At 37.3% G+C, this 23,763-nt stretch overlaps 3 protein-coding genes across 6 annotated transcripts; all 3 read right to left on the bottom strand.

Annotated features, from left to right (window-relative positions):
- Positions 1-821: 821 nt before the first annotated feature.
- On the bottom strand, positions 822-4,133 carry tusc2a (tumor suppressor 2, mitochondrial calcium regulator a). 2 transcript variants are annotated; one of them, XM_020629008.3, is made up of 4 exons: positions 3,994-4,133; positions 3,055-3,292; positions 1,624-1,744; positions 822-1,538 (listed from the first exon to the last, which is right to left on the bottom strand). In XM_020629008.3, exons 2-4 carry the CDS (start codon positions 3,201-3,203, stop codon positions 1,473-1,475), a joined length of 336 nt encoding a protein of 111 aa, XP_020484664.1. In that variant the 5' UTR covers positions 3,204-3,292; positions 3,994-4,133; the 3' UTR covers positions 822-1,472. The 2 variants fall into 2 exon arrangements, with proteins under 2 accessions (XP_020484664.1, XP_065810825.1); XM_065954753.1 differs by lacking the exon at positions 3,994-4,133 and adding an exon at positions 3,762-3,961.
- Positions 4,134-7,590: 3,457 nt separating this feature from the next.
- On the bottom strand, positions 7,591-18,613 carry LOC109980631 (ras association domain-containing protein 1). 2 transcript variants are annotated; one of them, XM_020629079.3, is made up of 7 exons: positions 18,279-18,613; positions 16,803-17,155; positions 15,837-15,961; positions 9,414-9,518; positions 9,020-9,305; positions 8,716-8,831; positions 7,591-8,614 (listed from the first exon to the last, which is right to left on the bottom strand). In XM_020629079.3, the coding sequence occupies exons 2-7, from the start codon at positions 17,119-17,121 to the stop codon at positions 8,468-8,470; spliced, it is 1,098 nt and encodes a 365-aa protein (XP_020484735.1). In that variant the 5' UTR covers positions 17,122-17,155; positions 18,279-18,613; the 3' UTR covers positions 7,591-8,467. The 2 variants fall into 2 exon arrangements, with proteins under 2 accessions (XP_020484735.1, XP_020484736.1); XM_020629080.3 differs by lacking the exons at positions 15,837-15,961; positions 16,803-17,155; positions 18,279-18,613 and adding an exon at positions 11,708-12,248.
- A 473-nt stretch (positions 18,614-19,086) lies between these two features.
- zmynd10 (zinc finger, MYND-type containing 10) lies at positions 19,087-23,673 on the bottom strand. 2 transcript variants are annotated; one of them, XR_010666412.1, is made up of 12 exons: positions 23,064-23,673; positions 22,199-22,307; positions 21,947-22,063; positions 21,805-21,858; positions 21,491-21,643; positions 21,287-21,375; positions 21,062-21,156; positions 20,807-20,979; positions 20,226-20,351; positions 20,017-20,138; positions 19,808-19,949; positions 19,087-19,335 (listed from the first exon to the last, which is right to left on the bottom strand). XR_010666412.1 is itself a non-coding variant. In XM_020629109.3 (12 exons), exons 1-12 carry the CDS (start codon positions 23,150-23,152, stop codon positions 19,236-19,238), a joined length of 1,353 nt encoding a protein of 450 aa, XP_020484765.2. In that variant the 5' UTR covers positions 23,153-23,673; the 3' UTR covers positions 19,087-19,235. The 2 variants fall into 2 exon arrangements, 1 of the variants encoding a protein (XP_020484765.2); XM_020629109.3 differs by having other exon boundaries at positions 19,808-19,933.
- Between the last annotated feature and the right edge of the window lie 90 nt (positions 23,674-23,763).

Genomic DNA, 23,763 nt, shown 5'->3' with positions numbered 1-23,763 from the left:
AGATGATGGCAATTGAGAAATGAGTAGAGAAATAACTAGAAAAAAATTAAATAAAATCTGTGTCGCAAACAGCAGGCTTACAATTCAGCAATGTAGACAGAACTCCAAGAAAGGCAATAAGGGCAACCTTATTATGCTCTCAGCTGCAATGGAAGTGACCACTTGATTCAGTCACAACTTGTCCATTCCCTTTTAGTAAACTCAAATCAGTGTACTGCAGTGGACACATGCAGCTTTTAGTAGATAACCAAGATTCTCTCTAAACAGCGCGCAAACATTTTTGAGGAATAGTTGAGCATTTTGAGAAATATATTTAATATCATAAGTCAAAAGATGAAACACAATATTGTCTTTGAATTCAATATGAAGCAACTGTTATCAGCTAGCTAAAGACAAAAAAATAAAACAAAAACACAAATGAATTAGTGTTGAATTTAAAATTTACTCATGGGAAAATGTTTCTTCATATATGAACTATGCTATCAATTGACATCCTAAGTGGGGTGGCACAATAGTTTATTATTGAGTATTGCCATTATTAGTATATAGAGCTTGGGGCGCCAGTGGCCTAGTTTGTGCGCACCATGTACAGAGGCTGTAGTCCTTGAAGTGGGTGGCCCAGGTTCAAATCCGACCTGTGGCTCCTTCACCGCTTGTCATTTCCAACTCTTTCTTATCCCGTTTTCTGACTCTATCTATCCTGTCTCTCCAATAAAGGTCTCCATAAAAAGCCCTCAAAGAGGGTTCTTTTTCCAGGACATGCCTCACTGGTAATAAGCAGCCATAAGCAACATAATAAGAGAGTGTCTTGACTCAAGGTATTCAGCTCAGTTACCATTTATTCAAGTATTTCCAACTAAGAAGTCTGAAATTATTTACAGTGCATTATGTTCACTAGTGCAGGTCTGAGCTTCGGTAACTGAGACAGACTCAGACGTGACAATACAGAACATGACCATATATACAATACATTTCACAATCCTTCATAATTCTACCCTGTGAGTACATCTTCAATCCTTCTCACACACTCACTTAAACAAACCACAAGTGCACACATGTACACATACGAGGGCACATATAGTTTCACTCTATGTCTCACAGAAGGCATATACCATTAAAGCCTTTTCACATCAAGGATGTTTTTCCCTGCAAAAGACTTACAAGAGAAATACAGTTTCTCTACTGACTGCATACATATCAGCTGGGTAGTGGAAACACCACCTGTACCATCACTAGGATTGTGAATATCAAATTAGGGTTTTTGTGACCAGGGCATCCTCTGACCACAGTTGAATTCAAATGTAAAACATTTCATTCAATATATCAGTTTAATATGCCAGTTTGAATTATCCATCTTCTCTCATAGCCATGGTCCTAGTCTTGACTGCGATGCATGTAGACCAGAACAAGACTTTCCTTTGAGATGTGGACCTGTGGCTGCACTTTATAATTTAGAAGTCCTGTGCTACTTTTCACACCTCACAGAGCACAATGGGGAAATCTACATGAATACAGGGGTGGTCCAGCTTCACAATGCCCTGAAAAATAAAACAAACAAAATTCAGACTGAAAAATCATTCCAAATATCCTTCAACCAAAATTTGCAATGTGGCAAATGTTTACCTGTGGGATCAGATTTTTCTGGATCCTCTTCAACTTGGACTTTTTTCTGCCATTTTTTGTTACCACCGTCTCTTCATAGAATTCATGGGCGAGGTCGCCATCCTCGTCATAGTACAAAGAGCTGCAAACAGAGCAAGCATCAGTCTAAAACTGCATGTCTAGAGAAAGGGCACCAGATCAAATTTAATACAATGCTTTGTAAACAAGTATTATTATATATATTCTCACTAACCCATAATGGTACAAGTTTAATTTGCAGAGGTTTTGAGATTCCTACCACTGTATGATGCACTAAGCTTGTAGCACTTAAAGCTCTAACAAAGAGCTATAAATGTTTTCATAATTCAAACTTCTTACTAAATGATTTTGGATGTGTTTACCTGAGCTGCATGTTTTATCTGTTTATCTAATTTGCCCTGCTTTGGAGGAAGAAAGTTATTGAATTCAAAGCAACATGACGAAAGAATAGGTATATTTTAAACTAAGTGCTACCACAGTTTCAGACATCAATTTACTTTTGTGTCTTCAAGTAAATGCTAGTCAGTGATTTATTCTTTTTCCGGAGTCTTAGTTGGTGACACCCTCTCTTTTATTTAGCTTTCTTCATCAATCATCAAACTAAATTTTTAGCTTTCCTCCTCTTCTGTTTCTTCTCCTCTGCCATCACATCCAAACTGAGAATAGTGAGCTTAAGACCATCTATTCCCTTATGAGGATATCTGCCAGAAAGTAATGAAGTGTGATGTTCTTTTTGGGGGAGATTATACCAATTTATCCTAAATAACTGTGTGCAAGACGACGTGTTCAGGAAAATCAAAGGGAAAGAAAGAGACATGTTTTTCTTCCTGAAACAGGTCAAATACCTTCAAAATTATTTTGAAGCTGTTAGCTGTTTGAAGCTAAAGACTCATTTGAATTGATGTTCTCTTAATCCAATGTGAGATCAATGTATACAACTGAGAAAAGCTTTTTGTTGGGACCTAATTTTCATCGAAAAGTAATTCTTATAAAGTCTGTTTCTAGTTACCTCTATACTCTCTAGAAACACAGATCTGCTAAAAATAACAAGTGATATTTTGTTTGGGGCACTCTAATGGCCTTGGGGTTGGGAAGCTATTTTTGTTTGATGGATTAACCTCAGTGGTCCCCAATACCATCCAGCCTCACACTTTCGCTCATTTCAGTTTTTCTCTTTATTTGTCTATTTCCCTCTGCCCGCATTTAGTGCATGTCTCTACTTTTAGCTACATGGAGGCATAAATGGCCCCTTTGTATATGGCTATTCGTTTTTTTCACACTTGGATACCTAAAATTTCAAACACAGATGTCTCAAAGCCATAATCAATCCATAGAAACTAGCTTTACTAGGAAAAGGTAAGAAACCAGATTTAGGTGAGCCCAACCTTTTCTATCTTTGGATGTATTATTTACCTCCTTCTGGTAAAAACAAACGGTGTTGCATTTCTGGAACCTTTGAGACGGGCCACAGACTGCTCATTTCCATCACTAGGTGAATCCCCTCCAGCTCCACTGCCTGAGAAAGGCCAGACTCCTTTGGCTTTGGATCCACTTCCTCCCATCCTCAGAGATAAGGCATAGTTAGTTCACAGTTGAAACTGTCCACCAGGTTTGCTCCCAGATGCTCTCAATTCCTCTCCAAAGCCAGGATCTGAAAAGACAAAGGTGCATAATAAAAGGACAAATTCACAATCAAACTTTCTCTGCCTGCTGGTTGTGTAAAGTTGAGAGTGCTTGTTTAACTTCTTTGCATACTATACATAGTGTAATTAGAGATATGATAAGTACAGATTCATGGTATTGTCAATGTCATCAGTAGCAGTATTACTCTAATAAAGATGTATTTATGCTTCTGAGATGCAGCTAATCAACGATGCTAACAGAAGAACTGATGCCTATCGATGCAAGTACCGCAAATGATAAAGAAAAACAACTCACTAAAATGACATTTAATGTACTAAAGGCTATCAAATTGAAATTGTAACTTAAAATTATACTGTTTACTTTACGGGAAGCTAAAATAAAAGGCCATACAATAAAGGTTATCCAGCAGCAACATTGGTAACATTAACTTAGAAACACAATACAGCACATACCGACTGTTTCACATCAGAACCCACCTGGAGTTCTGCACAGGTTTCTAGTAATACCTCTCTAAAGGTACCTGCATATTTAGGTGGGTTAAGTGTTAGCCTGTTAGCTTCCGCCGCTGACGCAGGTTAGCTGTGGAGGCTAAATGATGAGCAGCTAGCTTGACGAAGCAGAGCTTTGTCGACAAGTAAACACGGGATTATCTTCACCCTACACGAATTGGAATGATCCTAGCAAACGCACTTCTGGTTAATATCCTACCTTTTCACAAACGATCATATGGTCACGTCCTGACATAACTTTAACCACACCAGCTACGTTGGGCTACCATTTGCTGTTTTGGTCTTTGAGCGGATCAGCTGATGTGACTGACAGACGGCGACCAGTCACTTAAAGGAAACAGTGTAGTACACATCCTAAAGATGTAAGGATCATTTTATAAACAGTGTAGTACACATCCTAAAGATGTAAGGATCATTTTATAAACAGTGTAGTACACATCCTAAAGATGTAAGGATCATTTTATAAACAGTGTAGTACACATCCTAAAGATATAAGGATCATTTAATTTATACATATAAACAGTGTAGTACACATCCTAAAGTAGTAAGGATCATTTTATTTACACATATAAACAGTGTGGTAGACATCCTAAAGATGTAAGGATAAGTAATTTTATTTAAACATATAAACAGTGTAGTACACATCCTAAAGATATAAGGATCATTTAATTTATACATATAAACAGTGTAGTACACATCCTAAAGTAGTAAGGATCATTTTATTTAAACATATAAACAGTGTGGTAGACATCCTAAAGATGTAAGGATAAGTAATTTTATTTAAACATATAAACAGTGTAGTACACATCCTAAAGATATAAGGATCATTTAATTTATACATATAAACAGTGTAGTACACATCCTAAAGTAGTAAGGATCATTTTATTTAAACATATAAACAGTGTGGTAGACATCCTAAAGATGTAAGGATAAGTAATTTTATTTAAACATATAAACAGTGTAGTACACATCCTAAAGATGTAAGGATAAGTAATTTTATTTAAACGTATAAACAGTGTAGTACACATCCTAAAGATGTAAGGATCATTTTATTTACACATATAAACAGTGTAATACACATCCTAAAGATGTAAGGATAATTTTATTTACACATATAAACAGTGTAGTACACATCCTAAAGATGTAAGGATCATTTTATTTAAACGTATAAACAGTGTAGTACACATCCTAAAGATGTAAGGATCATTTTATTTACACGTATAAACAGTGTAGTACACATCCTAAAGATGTAAGGATAAGTAATTTTATTTAAACATATAAACAGTGTAGTACACATCCTAAAGATGTAAGGATAAGTAATTTTATTTAAACGTATAAACAGTGTAGTACACATCCTAAAGATGTAAGGATCATTTTATTTACACATATAAACAATGTAATACACATCCTAAAGATGTAAGGATAATTTTATTTACACATATAAACAGTGTAGTACACATCCTAAAGATGTAAGGATCATTTTATTTAAACGTATAAACAGTGTAGTACACATCCTAAAGATGTAAGGATCATTTTATTTACACGTATAAACAGTGTAGTACACATCCTAAAGATGTAAGGATAAGTAATTTTATTTAAACATATAAACAGTGTAGTACACATCCTAAAGATGTAAGGATAAGTAATTTTATTTAAACGTATAAACAGTGTAGTACACATCCTAAAGATGTAAGGATCATTTTATTTACACATATAAACAGTGTAGTACACATCCTAAAGATGTAAGGATCATTTTATTTAAACGTATAAACAGTGTAGTACACATCCTAAAGATGTAAGGATCATTTTATTTAAACGTATAAACAGTGTAGTACACATCCTAAAGATGTAAGGATCATTTTATTTAAACGTATAAACAGTGTAGTACACATCCTAAAGATGTAAGGATAAGTAATTTTATTTACACATATAAACAGTGTAGTACACATCCTAAAGATGTAAGGATAAGTAATTTTATTTAAACGTATAAACAGTGTAGTACACATCCTAAAGATGTAAGGATAAGTAATTTTATTTAAACATATAAACAGTGTAGTACACATCCTAAAGATGTAAGGATCATTTTATTTAAACGTATAAACAGTGTAGTACACATCCTAAAGATGTAAGGATAAGTAATTTTATTTACACATATAAACAGTGTAGTACACATCCTAAAGATGTAAGGATAAGTAATTTTATTTAAACGTATAAACAGTGTAGTACACATCCTAAAGATGTAAGGATAAGTAATTTTATTTAAACATATAAACAATGTAGTACACATCCTAAAGATGTAAGGATCATTTTATTTAAACGTATAAACAGTGTAGTACACATCCTAAAGATGTAAGGATCATTTTATTTAAACATATAAACAGTGTAGTACACATCCTAAAGATGTAAGGATCATTTTATTTAAACGTATAAACAGTGTAGTACACATCCTAAAGATGTAAGGATCATTTTATTTAAACGTATAAACAGTGTAGTACACATCCTAAAGATGTAAGGATCATTTTATTTAAACGTATAAACAGTGTAGTACACATCCTAAAGATGTAAGGATCATTTTATTTAAACGTATAAACAGTGTAGTACACATCCTAAAGATGTAAGGATAAGTAATTTTATTTACACATATAAACAGTGTAGTACACATCCTAAAGATGTAAGGATAAGTAATTTTATTTACACATATAAACAGTGTAGTACACATCCTAAAGATGTAAGGATAAGTAATTTTATTTAAACGTATAAACAGTGTAGTACACATCCTAAAGATGTAAGGATAAGTAATTTTATTTAAACATATAAACAGTGTAGTACACATCCTAAAGATGTAAGGATCATTTTATTTAAACGTATAAACAGTGTAGTACACATCCTAAAGATGTAAGGATAAGTAATTTTATTTACACATATAAACAGTGTAGTACACATCCTAAAGATGTAAGGATAAGTAATTTTATTTAAACGTATAAACAGTGTAGTACACATCCTAAAGATGTAAGGATAAGTAATTTTATTTAAACATATAAACAATGTAGTACACATCCTAAAGATGTAAGGATCATTTTATTTAAACGTATAAACAGTGTAGTACACATCCTAAAGATGTAAGGATCATTTTATTTAAACGTATAAACAGTGTAGTACACATCCTAAAGATGTAAGGATCATTTTATTTAAACATATAAACAGTGTAGTACACATCCTAAAGATGTAAGGATCATTTTATTTAAACATATAAACAGTGTGGTAGACATCCTAAAGATGTAAGGATAAGTAATTTTATTTAAACGTATAAACAGTGTAGTACACATCCTAAAGATGTAAGGATAAGTAATTTTATTTACACATATAAACAGTGTAGTACACATCCTAAAGATGTAAGGATAAGTAATTTTATTTACACATATAAACAGTGTAGTACACATCCTAAAGATGTAAGGATCATTTTATTTACACATAAACAGTGTAGTACACATCCTAAAGATGTAAGGATAAGTAATTTTATTTAAACATATAAACAGTGTAGTACACATCCTAAAGATGTAAGGATCATTTTATTTACACATATAAACAGTGTAGTACACATCCTAAAGATGTAAGGATCATTTTATTTAAACATAAGTAATTTTATTTATACATATAAATGAAGCTCTGATATTTGAATCGCTTGAGTTTTGTGTATTGCTATGAGAAGTGACGAGTTATATGGTTTACGCCCTTCATTATATTGCACATTGTTCATGTCGGCTAAGTTATGGGAAAAAAACACAAAACATTGAGATACATTGGAAACTTTACTGGAAACATTGCACAAATGTGACAACATCTTTAAGGCTGCTACAACATTTAAGTTTGTGCATAGACGCATACATTCAAAGTGAAAAGACAAACAAGAAGTAGAACATTTTCTTTCTTTTAAGGGACAGAATAAAACACAGATATAAAGGAATGAGTTTCTACTGAAAGACATGTATACTTAGATTCATTCAAAATTCCAGTCAACCAGAGTGACTTTGACACTTCTCTCTGACATTCATAGTCTCATACAAATGTCCATTCATCAGTCAAGCTCACAACTTGACAAAAAAAAAAAAGAGTTGCACCCATCGGGGGTGTCGAAGAGGATGTGGCAGATTTTTGAGGCTGGGTCAAAATAAAATCCTAATACCCTTCAGCGACAAAAAATGTATTTAACTCCAACAGGATTGATGGTAATATAAGGTTGTCATGGTGGGTTTTAAAAAACAGATTGACTTCATCTAAAATTTGGCAGTAATGTCATGATTGGATACTTTTTTCTTTTTGGAAAACTAAAAAGAAAACGCTGAGGTAAACCGGATAATCAGATTGGTACCCAGTAACAAAAAGATATTACTGAATACAACCACAGTCTCATCTGCCTCTCTTCACTCCTCTCAACTCATTCTCTCAGGCACATCAGACGCTCCAGGTGTAAGGCACTTCTCTCGCATTATCTCACACGCACACGTGCTAGCTCTCTCTCTCTCATTGTCTCGCGCCCTGTCTCACTCTCTCGTTCACCGAAGAGGTGTTTTGAGTTTTGTTCCTCGGGATCTTTAGATGCAGCGCTGACTGGTCATCGTCATGTGATTTTCCAGCCAATAGGTGCACATTTGAACCCCCATCTCAGAGTTGTCTCAGCCGGGGGTCGAGCCAGCCAGAGCCTCCTTCATCTTAATGCGGGCCAGAGCGTACCGCTGCACTATCTGCTTCACGTGTTCCTCCTCCTCACGTTGCAGGATGCGCATGAAGTTCTTTAACTCCGGCATGGAGAAAGCATGCCACTGTAAGGAGAGAAAATAGCACTTGTAGTTTACAGTATAATATTTTTATGTGATTGAAAAACATTGTGTGGATCTTTTCATCTCAGGTTAGTGTCACTCACGTTGACCTCTCCAGTTTCATTTTCTTTCAGAACAAAACTGAGGATTTTCTCATTGGGTCCAGCACCCAGACGCAGGCGGAGAGGGCGTTCATCATCAGACAACTTGCGTACATAAACTAAATGAGACAAATGAAAACACTAAATAAAATATGCAGTGGACAAGTTTCAGAAAATTAAACGAATGGTAAATAAAAGGAATATTAAAAACTGAAGTTCCAAGTAAAATCAGGGAAGGCTTTCTGATTATTTAACCAGAGAATTAAAACACTACACAAATTCAATATCAAACAAAAGTAAGTAATACCTTGCTCATGACGCTCGCTGCGTTCAAACAGAGCAAACTTTCCAGGATTGTCCACCACGGTAAACTTTTTCAACAAAGCTTCGATGACCTCGCGAGAAGAAGTGCGAGAGCTAATGTGCAGGTGTTTGGATGCATCCTTTGGCAGGTAGAAGGAAGTGCGGCGCTTCACTCCGCTAGCCCTCCTCCCTCCCACATCCTGACCTCCTTTCTTTGGAGGAGGTACTGACACAGGTCGTGCAAGCTTGAACTGCACTTTAATGAAGCCAGTGTATGAGCCATCCTTGTTCTGCGAGAGAAATAAATAAAAAATAATTAAAAAAATTAAAAAAAAGGTCAAACTGAAGGAATAAACATCTACAAATGAAAATAAAAGGATCTGATGTAAACCACTCACCATGTTCATGAACAGATTGCTGTTGATTTGGGTGTTGTAGTCCTTCACCTTCTGCTGAATATCTGCAGGCGTCAACTCCTGCTTTCCCCATTCAATTTGTTCATCCTGGAAGAGACAGAGAGGAGTTACAGTATTAGACCAACAGGTGTCAGTGCTCCCCTGCAAACCACAACACTAACCAGAGAAACCCCCACTCAACACCCACAATGCATCAGTGCAGACAACCAGTGAGAGGAGACCGAAGACTGCCTTGGTATACAAGACTGACAATGTTTAATTATTTTATAATTACAGACCAATAAAAAACTCATTTATGTACCAACCACAAAAACTGACAGAGGTTTTGATGAGCCTTGTCAGTAAGTTAAGATCATATTCATTAAAGACTTTAATATCAAAGTAAAAATCCATCACAATATGCTGCTTCTGTACCAACCACTCAAAATCTCTTTTTGAGTTGAACTAGCTAAGAAGTGTGCATGTTTAAGCAACAGCTATGTGATCCAAATTATATATTTAAAAATATGTATTTTTCAGACAATGATGCTAAATTAAAGATTTAAAAAAAAAAATCATCCTTGTATTTGTAAAAGTAAAGTTTATCCAATTTCTGTAATGTTCTCATCTCAAACAGTGAGCACCAGTTGCATCAGACTCGCAACTTCCGGCCAACGTAGCACAGGCAAAAAACGATGATGTCAGCGCTGCCCAATCCTGTTTGACTGCTCTGATCCCCCGTGAAGGAGGGGTAAAGAGAGGGAGGAGGGATAGTGCATGTGCACTTACAGCTGTTTGTAATGCCTGCAACCAATGGTTCTGCTGTGCATTCCTTAACTTGGTATTCATGTAAAAATAGACTCCCCCCCTCAGGCTCCCACAAGTGGCAAGAGACAATGTCCTCCCTTGTTTTACAGGCACATCCTGTGAAGTCAGCTGCCTCATCGACCACACTCTCCCAGTCATGTTTCAGTCATTCAGATTTGGCTTCTAGCCTCTGCACAACCGTTAGCTCAATTAGGGTATTTCCTGGGTCTACTGACCAGTTGGCATTTCCTGTGCAAAGAGGAACTTCAACCAAAGTTTATGCTTTTCACTGTAATACAGCTAATTTGATAAAATAGGATTGATAAAAGATAGGATCTGTGATTCTCCTGAGTAATATAATCTAAATATCAGTCAGAGAGCCCTGAAAGAACTGGAAAAATTGCCAATATTTGTGCTAATACTTATGAAAATCAAAGGGCACTTTTACATACAGGTAGAAGAAATAATCTTACAATAACATGCTTCCATTTATGTAAATGTTCTCTTTTTTTTTTTTTTACCAATAAAACCCAAGCCAAAGTTGTTAGCTGGGTAATGGCCTAGTCAAGCAGAACAAGATCAATAGTAGAAATCCTCAGGCAAATTGGGAGACTGTAAAGTTACTATATTGCTGTTAACAAGTCAATAAATCAATATGAGGGCCAGGCGGAGCTTTCCAAAACTGTAACATATGCAACAACTGTGTCTCTACTTGTCCACCTAAAGGAGTGTCATTGAGGAAACACAATGCAAGGATTAGCAACATCAAAAAACAGCTTCTGCACAGAGGCAAACGAATAATGTCAAATGTGTTTCAGGTGATTAATCTGTAATCTGTTTCCCAATAAGAAAGATGATACATGAGTGGGTGTGGAGTGACAAATGGGACAGAAACTGAACAAATACAAAACAATTCATGAGTCAACTGTGACTGAGACACTGGGGAAACCTAGTGGGTGTATAGCTAGAAACTTGAGAAGCTGGTTTGCATCACAAAACATGACTTTCTGGTTGTTCTCAGCAAGAGTTCAGCTGTGGGTCTCAGCTTGTTACAATTAAAAAAAAAAAATATGTAGCCTATTTATGTGTTCAGGCCAGTGCTGTCATGGTGAAACCTTACTTTTTCCAAGTGCTGATATGCATTTCATTCCAATAAGTTTGCTAAAAACTGGAAGAACCAGAGCTCCACCCTTTGCCTGCAAATAAAGTTGGACAGCATCTTCTCTGCTAGGGTGCCCTTGAGTGAAACACAACAAGATTACAGCTGCAACACAATTTAGCATAAGACCCCTAAATGTGTTGATTAAAAAGAATATATAAAAACTGTAATAAAGTGAGCAGAAGTAACAAACAACGTTAGGAGGAACCAACCATCGCCCTTCTATCAGGTCTTACTTCCCCTTTTTTTTTTTTTTTTTTTAAATTGAGGAACTGATTTAGGGTTTCCTTGTATTTTTAAATGCTTTAGTTTCTTAAACTCTTCTTCTCACCTTCTTTTCGTTAACATTAACATTAACATTAACATTAACGTGAGCTTTCGTGGTTTTGGGGAAGAAAGATGTCCGGGCGGTGAAGTACTGCTCAAACTCGGAGTCGGCGTCCTCCTCGCTGCAGTAGCCGCTGCTGGTGGAGCTGCCCCACGTCATCTCGAAAGAGGGGGACTTGTCCGAGCTGCTGGTCGCGTTAGACATGCTGACTGCTGGTTGTGACCGAAACCCTCGAGTTAACTATCGAAAACTAAGCTAAAATGACTTAAAAGTTGTGCGAAATAGACCACTCTTTTTTAACAATACGTCGTTCAGCAATAGCCTGGGATAAGGAAGTGAATTATCAGCTCCGGGATAACCTTGACGTCGTAATAATCTCCCACACGACGAAATATCTCAAAAGCGCTCAGATAACTATTTAGCCGACAAAATCCTGCTAACTTTCTGCCAACTAAATCAACCGGCCACGTTACCTCTACACAAACTCTGTCTGTGGGAAACAGGATGTATTCGGGCCCCCGCCCTTCATGTCTCGCTTCCTTCCCCCCGCCGACCGAGGCTCCACCCAGGGCCGTTGACTGAGAGTTTGGAAAATACACAAAACCACCGGGGCCGCTCGTGATTGGACACCCAGGGGCCAAGGGGACATGCCGAAAGCCCCTCTCTTCTCTCTTCTCTCTTTCTGCCGCCTCCCCTCCCCTCCCTCTCTGCTGCTGCTTCTTCACGGAATATCTAATACGACAGTCTGCTCACACCACATGGCCATAAATCACAGTTTCATTCTCAAATAGTAGGCCTAAGCTGTAGCCTAAATAGGCCTACATTTAACTTCAAGGCAGTTAAGCTTTGGAAGTCAGGAAAGGCCAATTTCCTTATACAGATTCCTTTAAAGTAGTAACTTAAAATTAAAATACCCCACTATTGATGGCACCATGTTGTAGGCCTATATGGCCCAAGAAAGCTGATATGCCTGGTTAATGGGTATCAAAAACATGAATAGGCCTAATTCCAAGTAAATTTGAGGTAATCATGCTGTTTCTTAACTTATCGGAAGACAGGAAAAGGTGGAAGTTAAGTGCCTAGAGGCCAAAAAAATCCCAACTTTTAGTGCTTGTATTTCTCTACCAGGGCCTGTATTCACAAACAGAGCGCTCCACTGAGCTTAAAAAACCTGAGCAAAGAGTCTAGAGTTTAGGAGTGATTTAGGAACATTTTCAAGCAATTTGAGTAAGAAAAACCAACAACTTTTTCTGAATGAGAAGGTGTGGTCCAAAAAAGAGGAAACAAAAGAAAGTGTTCTCAATGAAAATGGGCATAGAAGGACAGGGTGGCCTACAATCATCTATAAGGCCAGACATTGTGTAACATCATGAAATGAACACCTCTGCTGAATTAATTGTAAACTGTAGGCTATGCTTTTTAAAAGAATACAGCCTACATAATGTTAACATGTTGATACATCAGCATGTTAGAGGTCTTTAATAAGTGATTAGATGCATCTGTGGAGGTAACCACATTTAGAGGGACTCACCAAGCATGTCTCACTTTGCACTGAAGAAAGTCCAAGATGGATTCAAAATGTCAGCATAAATATTTTTTGCCTGATCAGCCCAACTATGATTCAGTTCTCCATTTTAAAATTCCTCCTCCCTACTCCTAACATATCTCACCTCAGCTCTCTTAAGGGCAAACAATACTTTATGAATAACCTTTATATTTACAAGGATCTTAAGGTGAGATTCTTATAAAATGTCATGATTCTAAGAATTTCTGAGAATTGTGTCGCTAACCGCATCTCTTTGTACTCAGCATGCTTTGTATAAACGGCCCAAGGTTTACAGCTTTTGTAGGAAAAATTTGGCATCTGAAGACTTTAATCAGGTACGCTGATAAAACTAGTCTCTATAATTTCTGCTAGAAAATGAACCGCATTTAAAGCTGAAATGAAAGGCCTTGATTTTTTGCTCTACATTTTTAGATACTTAAAACAATGTATTTTCTCATTCATTTGTTTATCTGGAACAACCACCCACACTGTTCCCTTTAACTATCCTTAGTAATAACTCTGAAGAAAACATAAAAAAAAAACCTCCCTGTTTTTCCAAGGAGTTGGTTACATCTTGTGGCAGTACTTTGTTAGCTTTCAAGACAAGTATTGGCTGACACACAATTGTCTCTGTGTATCATGAGCAGTCCTCTTCACATCCTCTAAACATTTTTTAGGAGCACATATGTGAAAACATCAAGACAACCCCCAACCTTACGTAATCAAACCAAAGGTAAAACATTTTCTGAAGGGAAAACTATCAAAATCATTTTTTTTTCTAAAACTAACTTCATGATTTGGTCTTTAATTTGTCCTGCTATACTAAACATTAACATAAATAGCAGGAACAAACACCCAGGTGTGATAACATTACTGATGGCAGTATGAGGAGAGCCACATCTTGTACTTGCATATCAGTCTTTAACCTTCAGTTGAGCTCTGCCTGAACATACAGTAGAAACACCATGGAAGCTACAAAGACAATGTGTTATATATTAAGGCTAAAAGCATCTTAACACTTTAGTACTTCTTTTCAGTTTTTGTGTTATGGTTAATATTATTACTGTCACTGTTGCTTCATTAGTTTGTTCCTTAAAACCACCAAAACATTTACTGTAACATTTCTTTACTTGACTGGTTGTTAACGCAAATGAATAACTTATCTACCTCTGGAGAATCAATCGCAGTAGATTACATGAAAAATACAAACACATATGATATAGAAAAAAGTCCTTAAAATCAAGCCATCATCCACCATGCCCTCCATATGACGTCGACTCTCCAAGTGTTGTCCCACAACTTGAAAGAATATCATGTGAGTCTTCCACGTCTGGAACTAATTTTTCTAATTATTCAACATCACATGTTACTATAACAAGTCAACACATGTGCTGTGTAAAAGAACTGTGCACAACAACATACTGATACTGGTTATTCTCTGCTCACAGCTCGCTAACATTCCTGTCACTTTTTGATAAGCAACGGCAGCTTGATAGTGAGAGGAGAGAATATAACCCACCTAACACGAGACCAAACACTGCTGTCTCCAACAACAACTCGCCTTGAATGACCTCTTTATAAATCATGTACAGTAGCAAAGTTCATGATTTGAGATTCACAGCAGCCAGGACTTAATTCTATGACTCCATTATATCAAAAGATATTAAATCCTATACCTGATCCTTGTCATGTATTAATGGTGACTATGGTCTGCATTTGTAGACCGGGTGTATTAAATGTTTTTATGTCGGGGTGATGCATGTCTACATTTGTTTAATGTTAACTATATTTGTATTTTACCCAAACTCAAAGGCACACACATAACGATAAATCCTATTTGAATTGTCATTAAGTTGGATCATGCTTTTATGTTTTACAAATGTAAATGGCTCTATTAGCAAGCCTTAGGATTCTGGAATTACATTGTTAGCTGGAGCAATAAGATAAAGAAAACAGGACCTTGCATAAGGTGTTGCCTGTTGCCTGCTTCCATATTTTATTATTTTCTTTCTTTCTATTTTTGCTTTATTTCCTTTGTTAACTGTTTTTTGCACCATTACACCAAGACAGATTCCTTGTATGTGTAAATGCACTTTGCAATAAAACACAATTCTGATTCTAATGTTTGAGGCTTCTCTGCAACTTCCCTATCAAATCATTCTACTTCCCTTCTATAAATATAATGTTGCTGGATGTTCGCCTGCATGGTACTGACCTGCGTGATTGCTTAAAGCAAATAAAAAGTGAACACTTTCAGAGTCAGGACCCTCTTAGTTGAACATCTGCAGATTAGTAAAGGGTGTGTGTACTAATTGCTGTGCAGAAGGGTTCCTGTTGTTGTCAATTAAACAACTACTTTGTTGTTTAAAAGAGTCCAGCAGAAGCTACCTGATTTGCAATCAGGAAGCACAAATGAAAGAAGCTTTACAAGCTACATATTCCCTCTGTGATCACTCATTTTAAATGGAAACTATTTGAAACAATGTTAAATGCCAGTTCGTCAAAAAATCTAGAAAACAGTTTGATTGTGAGCAAGACTGCTTATGAACAACTAAAGAGTACAAAGCCAAAGAAACACATCCCTACCACATTTGTGTCAGTTTCTATTGTGTGCTCCACGACACACATATGATCAGACACAGAGCCTCGGTCCCAGCTGCAGTCCAACCGGATCAGTGCACGGCAGCGGTAGTGACATGTGAATCTACAATCTGAAAAACAGAAAGTCACTGAGTTTAGACAGATACTGCAAAAAAACATTTGTATTAGAGTGCAATTATAACAGTGTGATGTCCTCCTCTGGCAGTTCAGTCACTGCAGTTACTCTCAGTTATCCTGCTTTTGTCACAATATACATGAATACATTAGTAAAAGGCAAACAGTTGACTTGATAACACAGAGAGCTACACATGTTTAGTGCAGCGGTGACTAAAACAAAAGTAAGATAGAAACAAGCATGTGTCAAATGTAGACTGGTTTTTGATTCAGTTCCTTCTGATGGTCATTTGTCTTATTTTCTTTATTGTCAGCTGATTGTGGTTTTATAGTTAGTTAGCTTCCTGTTAAGATGGTACTTTTTCCTGCACACTAAATGCTTTAAACAAACCACATTTAATTGTCAGTGGGTTTCAGCTGATGAAAAGGAAGTTCAGGGTGATTGCACCGCCAAAATAAGTCTCTAGCACATAGCGCATACAAGCTGAACACCTATATGACCAAACCGCAGAAACCGCTCACTCAGCAGCATACATGTAAGAGACTGTTTCTTCAAAAACACTCAAAATCACATTCCTTATTGGTATAAATAGTATAGTCTGAATAGTGAACCTCTCTGAAATGTAACTCGTTGATATCTGCTAGAATAGGAGATGGAGAAAGTTTCTGTAAACAAAGTATTAAAAGCTATGATTAATGCTGGGTACTGGCTGCACCTTTTGTGGCAGAATATTTAACCAAATTTCCTCTGAGTCTCCATCTCGCATTATTTCTGATCTTGCATGCTTAAAGGCAATCACACACACACACACGCACATCCTACATAGACTGACTCACTGACACACCGCAGGCTCTGCTTGTACAGGCCCCAGATGAAGTCTCCACACAGGTCGCACCATGTGGGCTGAGCGTGGCTGCAGGGCTGGAAGTTATGGCCCTCTCCCTTCTCCTCTGGGATCTGGGGGTCCTGGGAGCTGCTCAGGACTCTGATGATGCCGACCCGGCTCAGCAGGTCCGGGACCTTCCCCGGGCTGATCCTAAGGGCGTTGGTTCTCTCCAGGCGAGGAGGCGAGCATGGTGAACGTGAGCCGGTCAGCTCTATCTGCTCTCTGCCCGTCCTCAGGTCACGGAGCTCGATAAACTCCTCCCAAGACATTTTGTCACTCAGAGCGCCACTTCCTCCATCATCACTGATAGGTTGATAAGCACAAGTACATGGAGCAATATTTAAAAGTACTACTGTGCCGTACAAGTAAAGCATTCAATAGTTCCATAAAGATTGTTATTGCTAATATTATAACTGTCATTGTTTCTATTTTGTTTGCTGTGTTTTTGTCTGTGTATTTGTCTCAAACCATCAACCCCCCTCAAACTTTGTCTGCACATTTATTTGCAGGAGATGGTTGTCCACCAATGAGTCTTGTTCTACTAAAAGTGTCTGCCTGCTTCAGTGATTTTGTTTTAATGCAACTGATGCAAATTGCCTACTAATGCTGGATTTAAGTTGGGTCTCTGTAAAATATAACAAGGACGATGGTGTAGACTTGACTTATAAGTAAATTTGTATAAGATGAATAATCAAAAGGCTAATTCTTAATGTCTCCTTTACGTATATTGATGGTGCTTTATCAAATCAAAAGCGTCCATTAGTCACAGCTGCTCAGGGTAAAGATCATTTCAATTTTAATAAATTTGTATCCATTGAATTTCTTAAACAATAGCCTACATTTTTTCTGTACATTTATTTTCTGTAGTACACATTATTGAAATCAGGTATGTGTTAGATAGAAGCATAGAACTGAAGTTCATTCTGTAAACTGCTCTTGAAGCTCAGAGTTAATGGTATAAGTTATTGATAATGAAAGTAGAATATTGTATCAATTTTGTTCAGTATTTCACATTTAGGTCTACTTAAATAATCGATTTCAGACTTTTTTTTAAATTAAGATCCTTTACTTTGTATGTAGAGTTTAAGTTACAATGTTTCGTCAATAAAGATGTTGGTCATAACGTCTTCGATTAGTTAGGCCTATTATGTAATATCTGACTTTGTGCAAACATGTCAGGAACTGAGCAGACTATGAGTAGAGCCCCAGTAAGAAACCCATGTAAAACATCCTAAATTCAACATGCTTGAGTTAACAATAAAACCCGTTTTTCTTTCCTTTCTGTAAATGAATAAATAAATGTTGCATTTACAGTAAGACTCGCTGGAACAATCGGCTTATCAAAAGTTGAGTCCGGCTACAAGCTTTATTAATCGAATAAATCACTTCTGTAACTGCAAAGTAAACGTCAGTCAGAGCGACTTACCAGAACTGGTGAGAAAACAGCCCCGTGGCCTCCGCTTTGTCTCAAAACTTCTTTCATCCGACGAGAAAAACTTTCCGCGGATATTTTTCTGTGGGTTTCCAAGTAACGGAGGTGAGCAGCTTCGGCAACATCTCTGGAAATAATCTCTCATCCCCCGGCAAGTTTCAGAAACCCAGGCAGATCAATATGTTGTTTTATGTCGGTAACATCATTGTAACAGTGATAACTGTACACTCCTCGGGACAGTCATTTTTTGATTTAGTTAGACTGTGTTGTAGAAGGAAGCAGCGTATCTTGAGAGAAAAGAGAGATGAGACTCAGAAATACCGACATCCGGAGTGTTTTTCACGTAAGGGGGAGCTGCTTCTGGGGCAAGAGCACAGCTGAGGGGGCGTGGGGAGTCCCCACAAACTACTGTCACAAACGTGTGACAAATCTAGGTGTCATTTACCACAGCAACTTAACTCTTAAATACACATATTTAGAAATATTAAACTACAAATATCTATCATGCATTTATCATCCTATTCCTATTGGAAGATCAGCTCCTCTGCAGAAAGTCAACAAACCAACAGACATGGAGGGTCAAGTCTGAAAATAACCTACAGGAATATTGAACCAAGAAGAGGAACCACCATATCCAGCAAGGATTTATAACTGGCTGCAGATAAATAAGTGACTCTGTCTATATTTAGATGGTTTAGATTTTGTTGTCATTTCACAATATCCTCTTTCATGCTGTAGCACTGGGCAACAATTCAAGTTTTTATTTGATGCCAATGAATTGTGTAAAAAAATCTATTGAGAGAAAAGTAAGAAGATAGATTTATTAAACACACTGCCAAGATATATGATGATAGGAAGGGACACAATATTCTGAAACAGGAAATGAAGTTTTGCAGTTTTGCAGTTTTGCGTCATCCACGTGCACATCTGTTCTCTTTTCTTCTGTCCCTCTTAGCTGTTGGTCTGTAGGTCCCTCTGAATCTTCTCGGTGGCCTCAGCCATCAGCTGGCAGGCTTTCTTGTGTTTAGGCCAGTGTTTCACCTGACATTCTCTGAAAAATAAAAACAAACAGATGAGAACAAGATTTTAAATCAGCAGAAAAAAAAAAATCACCTTTAGCAGCAAAAATATTATCTATATTTCAGTATTGAAGATAGACCAGATAGTTGTGGATCAATGGTTATGTTATTTATGATCATAAAACACAGTTACCGGTTATATTCAATAGATACATTTACTTTATTGATCACAACTCAATAATTTTTTTCCGTGCTTTAATCCATCTGTCCTTCCGTCCATCCATGCATCCATCCACTGAAGATTGCCTAAGTAGTTTAACCAGACTAACTCCACAGGCTCCTTTGAATAGGGGGAGCATTGGTCCTGCTACAAGCCTTATTTTAGCAACTTATGTCTGAAATGCCATTGATTCAATCAGGATCTGAGGAAAGCTTCTTCTTCACTACAACAGGCAGATACAGCAGCTTTCATTACTGCTTGACATCTATCTATGTAAGGCTCACCTCTGACAGTACCACTCTCCCTGACATCTAGAGCACCTCTTTGTAGCCTCTTTCCCACAGGAGCCACATTTTGGCTTCTCAGGGAGTAAACTCTCCATCACATCTAAGTTGTACGTCTGGGCCAACCTTAAAAAAAACACAACTTTAAAAAAAAAAAATAAGTTAGTTATCACACTTCAATACTCAGACCTGTGTTTTTTTCTCATTACCTCTGTGCCTGTTGCCTCAAGTCACTTTCAGATGGGTTGAATGTTTCTTTGACCTGGTATTTGGCTATTGCCTTCCACTTCCCAGAATTCTCTCTCACAATGTTGCTCCACATCTCTGGGATCTATACACAAAGCCGGCTTTAACGTAAACATACATGGACATTCAGTAGTTTTGATAAAAATATGTGTGAGCCTGTTTGGGTTTGTACTTGTTCTAAAATGAGTTCTTTTTTAGGCGGGTCAGGGTCCGTGACAGCAAGCTGAGCCAGGCAACGCTGCAGTTCCACCAGGTTTGGCAGCTGATCGATCAACACGTCTGTCAGAAAACCTCGTAGCTGGCACATGAACACACAAACAATAATGCAGCAGCAAGAAATACAAAATCAGAGTTACATTTTTCAACACGACTTAAGCAGACTGTATTATGTACAAAAAAGTGATAACAAGAGGACGTCTAAGACTCTCTGCTTATATAATTAATGTGGCAGGAAGAGGATGAGAAAGCGTATAATAGGAGGAAACATCTTAGTCAAAACAACCCTTGGAGACTGAATCTGTGTTTTAAGAACAAGGAGGACAATGATCTGGCAAGTGAACACTTCCTATGCTTCTGTAAACAGATAACATACAGCAGCCACTCTGCAGGGGATGAGGAGGTGATTGATGATATAAGATCAGTTACACATTGATGATCGAAAGTTATAGAGCAGCAATGCAGCCTTTATATTAAAGAATGTTAGATGTCACTGACAGATGTATGGCGCCAATCAAGGCTCAAACCATAGAATACCTTCAGAAGCTGGCTCTTGTTGAAGCTGTTGAAGTCATACTTCCTTTGGCAGTCCTCCTTCAGCAGAAGATTGTAAAGTGAAATCCAGACCTGACCATCAAGTTTGGTCATCTTTAAATGGTCCTCAGGAGGAATCTTCTGCCATTTGCCATTTATGTACTTTTCCACCACACCTAAAGGAAAGGTCACACATTGACTATGTATACATGTCAATATTTAAGGACGAATTTTAACAAACATCTGTGATAGTTGTACCTTCTCTACAGCGGCTCCAAGGACAGCAGTCCATCAGCTGAACAAGTACACACGGCATGTTGTGGGTGCACAGCATGCGATTAATAACACTGATGCTGTAAAACAGAAAATATGTTCTTTATTTCTTTCAGCTAGAGAGGATTAATCGATGGCAAATTACTTCAACTGCAACAATTTTGGTAATCAATTATTCTTTCTATTGTGATAAACAGGCCACATCTTTACCAGTTAGTGTGGTCCGTGATGTAGCGCAGCACAGAGAGCGCTTTCAGTGAGATTTGAAATTCCAAGTCAGCATTCTGTGACTGTAACTCCTTCACAAAAGAAAAAGACTTATGTGATTAATTGAGTTAATTTAACAGAATAGTTTTCATCGATGTTCTGAACAAAGTAAACATAAATAATAGCCAGAATCTGAGGCTCTTGTACCTCCATAGAGGACATAATGGTGTTCCCTGTCAGTTTTTTTTGGCCATGAGTCGTGTTGTCCTCCCTTGTTGCTTTGCCGGCTAGCAGGGTGAGTTTGCGGTGGCAGTAATCCACCAAGTCAAGCACAGAGTCATCAGCTGCCTCACAGGAATCCTACACAATACTCAAAATTTAGTCAAGACTTCACCTAAAGCCAAATGTAGAACAAAAAGAGCCCAAGAGGTGAACTGCCTCCTTGTATTAATATGCTTTGACATATAAAATATGTTGCAGATTGATATCATTTAAGGTTATGTTTTGGTTTACACACTGACCTTGTGAAACATTATGGTTTCAAGCAGGTTTATTATCGTGGCTTCATGGTGGATCTAAGATGGAGACATTAAAGAACACACAACATCAGCTATGAGCAGTGCAGGGTGATCATTATCATTTTAAATCTTGTTAGGTACTCACCACCATGTAAAGATGAAATGTGTTCTTGGGATTAAAATCCTGCAGTTTACATAGGATGGGGAAAACTTTGTGTTTCCACACTTCAACAAGGATCATTTCAGCTACCAGAACCGATATCTTTGGAGGGGAGGGGAAGAAAACAACTGTAGATAAAATAATGCTTTGATGTCTAAATCATACTGTCAAGTGTAACACTCAGTAATATCAACAAGAGTGCAGATCTGAACACATTATGTAAAAGGCAGTAGATACCTTTCCATGTGACACCAGGAGCTCCTTGACAAACTCATCATATGTGGCAGAAACGTTCAATATCGCCTGCATGTTAAGTTTCTCTACGTACTCGTGTTGTTTGAACCACCTGTCAACACACAGATACAGAAAAAACATGACACTGCAAATCATTGTTTTCATAGCCTTGTGCGGGGATGCTCATTCAGATTTATCTATGTCCTAAATTAGCTCCCCAAAAATCAGAGGCATACTCTCCGTTCTGAAAATGTAGGCTTTCTTATGTCTTACTCTTTGAATTAAAGTACCTTCAGTAAAAAGTTGCTGTTGCTCACTTGACTTAAACTTCTTCATAACACTTAAGAGGTTATACCTGAGCGCTTGAGGCATTACATTTTATTTGGAATTTAATATTCAGATTATCTTGTGTTTTTATTAAAACATCTTATGGAGGAAACAAGTTGTCAGTATAGCCTTCTGGAGTCTTTCAGATACAAGTTTTTGTACTTGCTCCCTTGAAATGGAAAAAGGATAAGAGCAAATAAAATACAATTATACAAACAGACGTTTCCATAGGCTACTTATTTGTGGGTCATGATTTAATTGACGTTAAACCAAATGGGCTCTAATACGAAAAACATAAAAAGGGCAGGCAGGACAAGCCAAGGCTGACTGAAATGATAACTCACTTTAGCCTAGGCTATGTTTAATTCATTTTAAAGAAGGACACAAATACGATGAAGGTTACTGAGCTACTCCTAAATTGATAAGAAGTTCACGAGAGACTGTGAGGTGACTTTTGAAAACTTCTCTATTTGAACAATTCATGAACCACTTTCTTATTTTTTTTTGTTAAATTTGGCTGAAGCTAGTGGGTTCATCTTACCTGGAAGAGCCTACTTCCTTCAGAGAGAAAGTTTCCAGACTTTGAACAAACCCCTCCGCTTCGACAGGCAGAATTACAGACACGTCCATTTTGTTGTAGGAAACGACTCCTTAAAAACTCAAGTTAATGGGCAATAGCTTTCACTGTTTACTTCAGTCCGTCGAAGTTAACTAATGTAAGCGATACCGTCACCTACTCGCCCAGTGGTTGTCATGGTGACTGTAAACTAGGCGCACGCGGAGCGCAGCACCTCCCTGCCGCCAGAGGGGGGCGGTGCATCTCCAAGTAAATAGATAAAGTGTCTAGAACAGCAGTACACTGCAAAATGAAAGCAAATTTTACGAGCAAAATATACTTTAATGTTTTAAGTAAACATTTGTATACATGTGACAAGCATGTTACTGTTTAAACTACTGCTAAGTACTTTGTTATAGACTGAAATAGCAATAACCTTCTATATGTATCATGTTTTACTGTAAAGCAACTATAGCTGTCAAATGGTTGACGCTGTGTATTAAAATACATTTTCAAGTAAAGTAATGAAGTAGTAGTTAGCCTTCCTTACACAGTACATAACTCAACTTCTTGATGATGAAATTTGTGTTGAAAATGTCCCTTATTGAAAAATGAATAAATATCATTTTTAAGCCTGATCAATGAGATATTCTTTAAGCATACTTTCTTTAAGGGTGTCTTAAAA

Source organism: Labrus bergylta, chromosome 5 (genome assembly GCF_963930695.1).
Source record: "Labrus bergylta chromosome 5, fLabBer1.1, whole genome shotgun sequence".
NCBI lineage: Eukaryota > Metazoa > Chordata > Actinopteri > Labriformes > Labridae > Labrus > Labrus bergylta.
This window is presented reverse-complemented; position numbering and strand designations above follow the sequence as displayed.

Coding starts and splice junctions, on each gene's coding strand:
- tusc2a (XM_020629008.3), bottom strand. CDS start 3,203: ATGGGAGGAAGTGGATCCAAAGCCAAAGGAGTCTGGCCTTTCTCAGGC. Junction 1,745..3,054: donor TTTGTTTTTACCAGAAGGAG/GTAAATAATACA, acceptor CTCTGTTTGCAG/CTCTTTGTACTATGACGAGG. Junction 1,539..1,623: donor AGAAAAATCTGATCCCACAG/GTAAACATTTGC, acceptor TTTATTTTTCAG/GGCATTGTGAAGCTGGACCA.
- LOC109980631 (XM_020629079.3), bottom strand. CDS start 17,121: ATGTCTTGGGAGGAGTTTATCGAGCTCCGTGACCTGAGGACGGGCAGA. Junction 9,306..9,413: donor GCAATCTGTTCATGAACATG/GTGAGTGGTTTA, acceptor TTTCTCTCGCAG/AACAAGGATGGCTCATACAC. Junction 8,832..9,019: donor CAGCGAGCGTCATGAGCAAG/GTATTACTTACT, acceptor TGTCTCATTTAG/TTTATGTACGCAAGTTGTCT.
- zmynd10 (XM_020629109.3), bottom strand. CDS start 23,152: ATGGACGTGTCTGTAATTCTGCCTGTCGAAGCGGAGGGGTTTGTTCAA. Junction 19,934..20,016: donor TTGAGGCAACAGGCACAGAG/GTAATGAGAAAA, acceptor GTTTTTTTTAAG/GTTGGCCCAGACGTACAACT. Junction 19,336..19,807: donor GGAGAGTGGTACTGTCAGAG/GTGAGCCTTACA, acceptor TTTATTTTTCAG/AGAATGTCAGGTGAAACACT.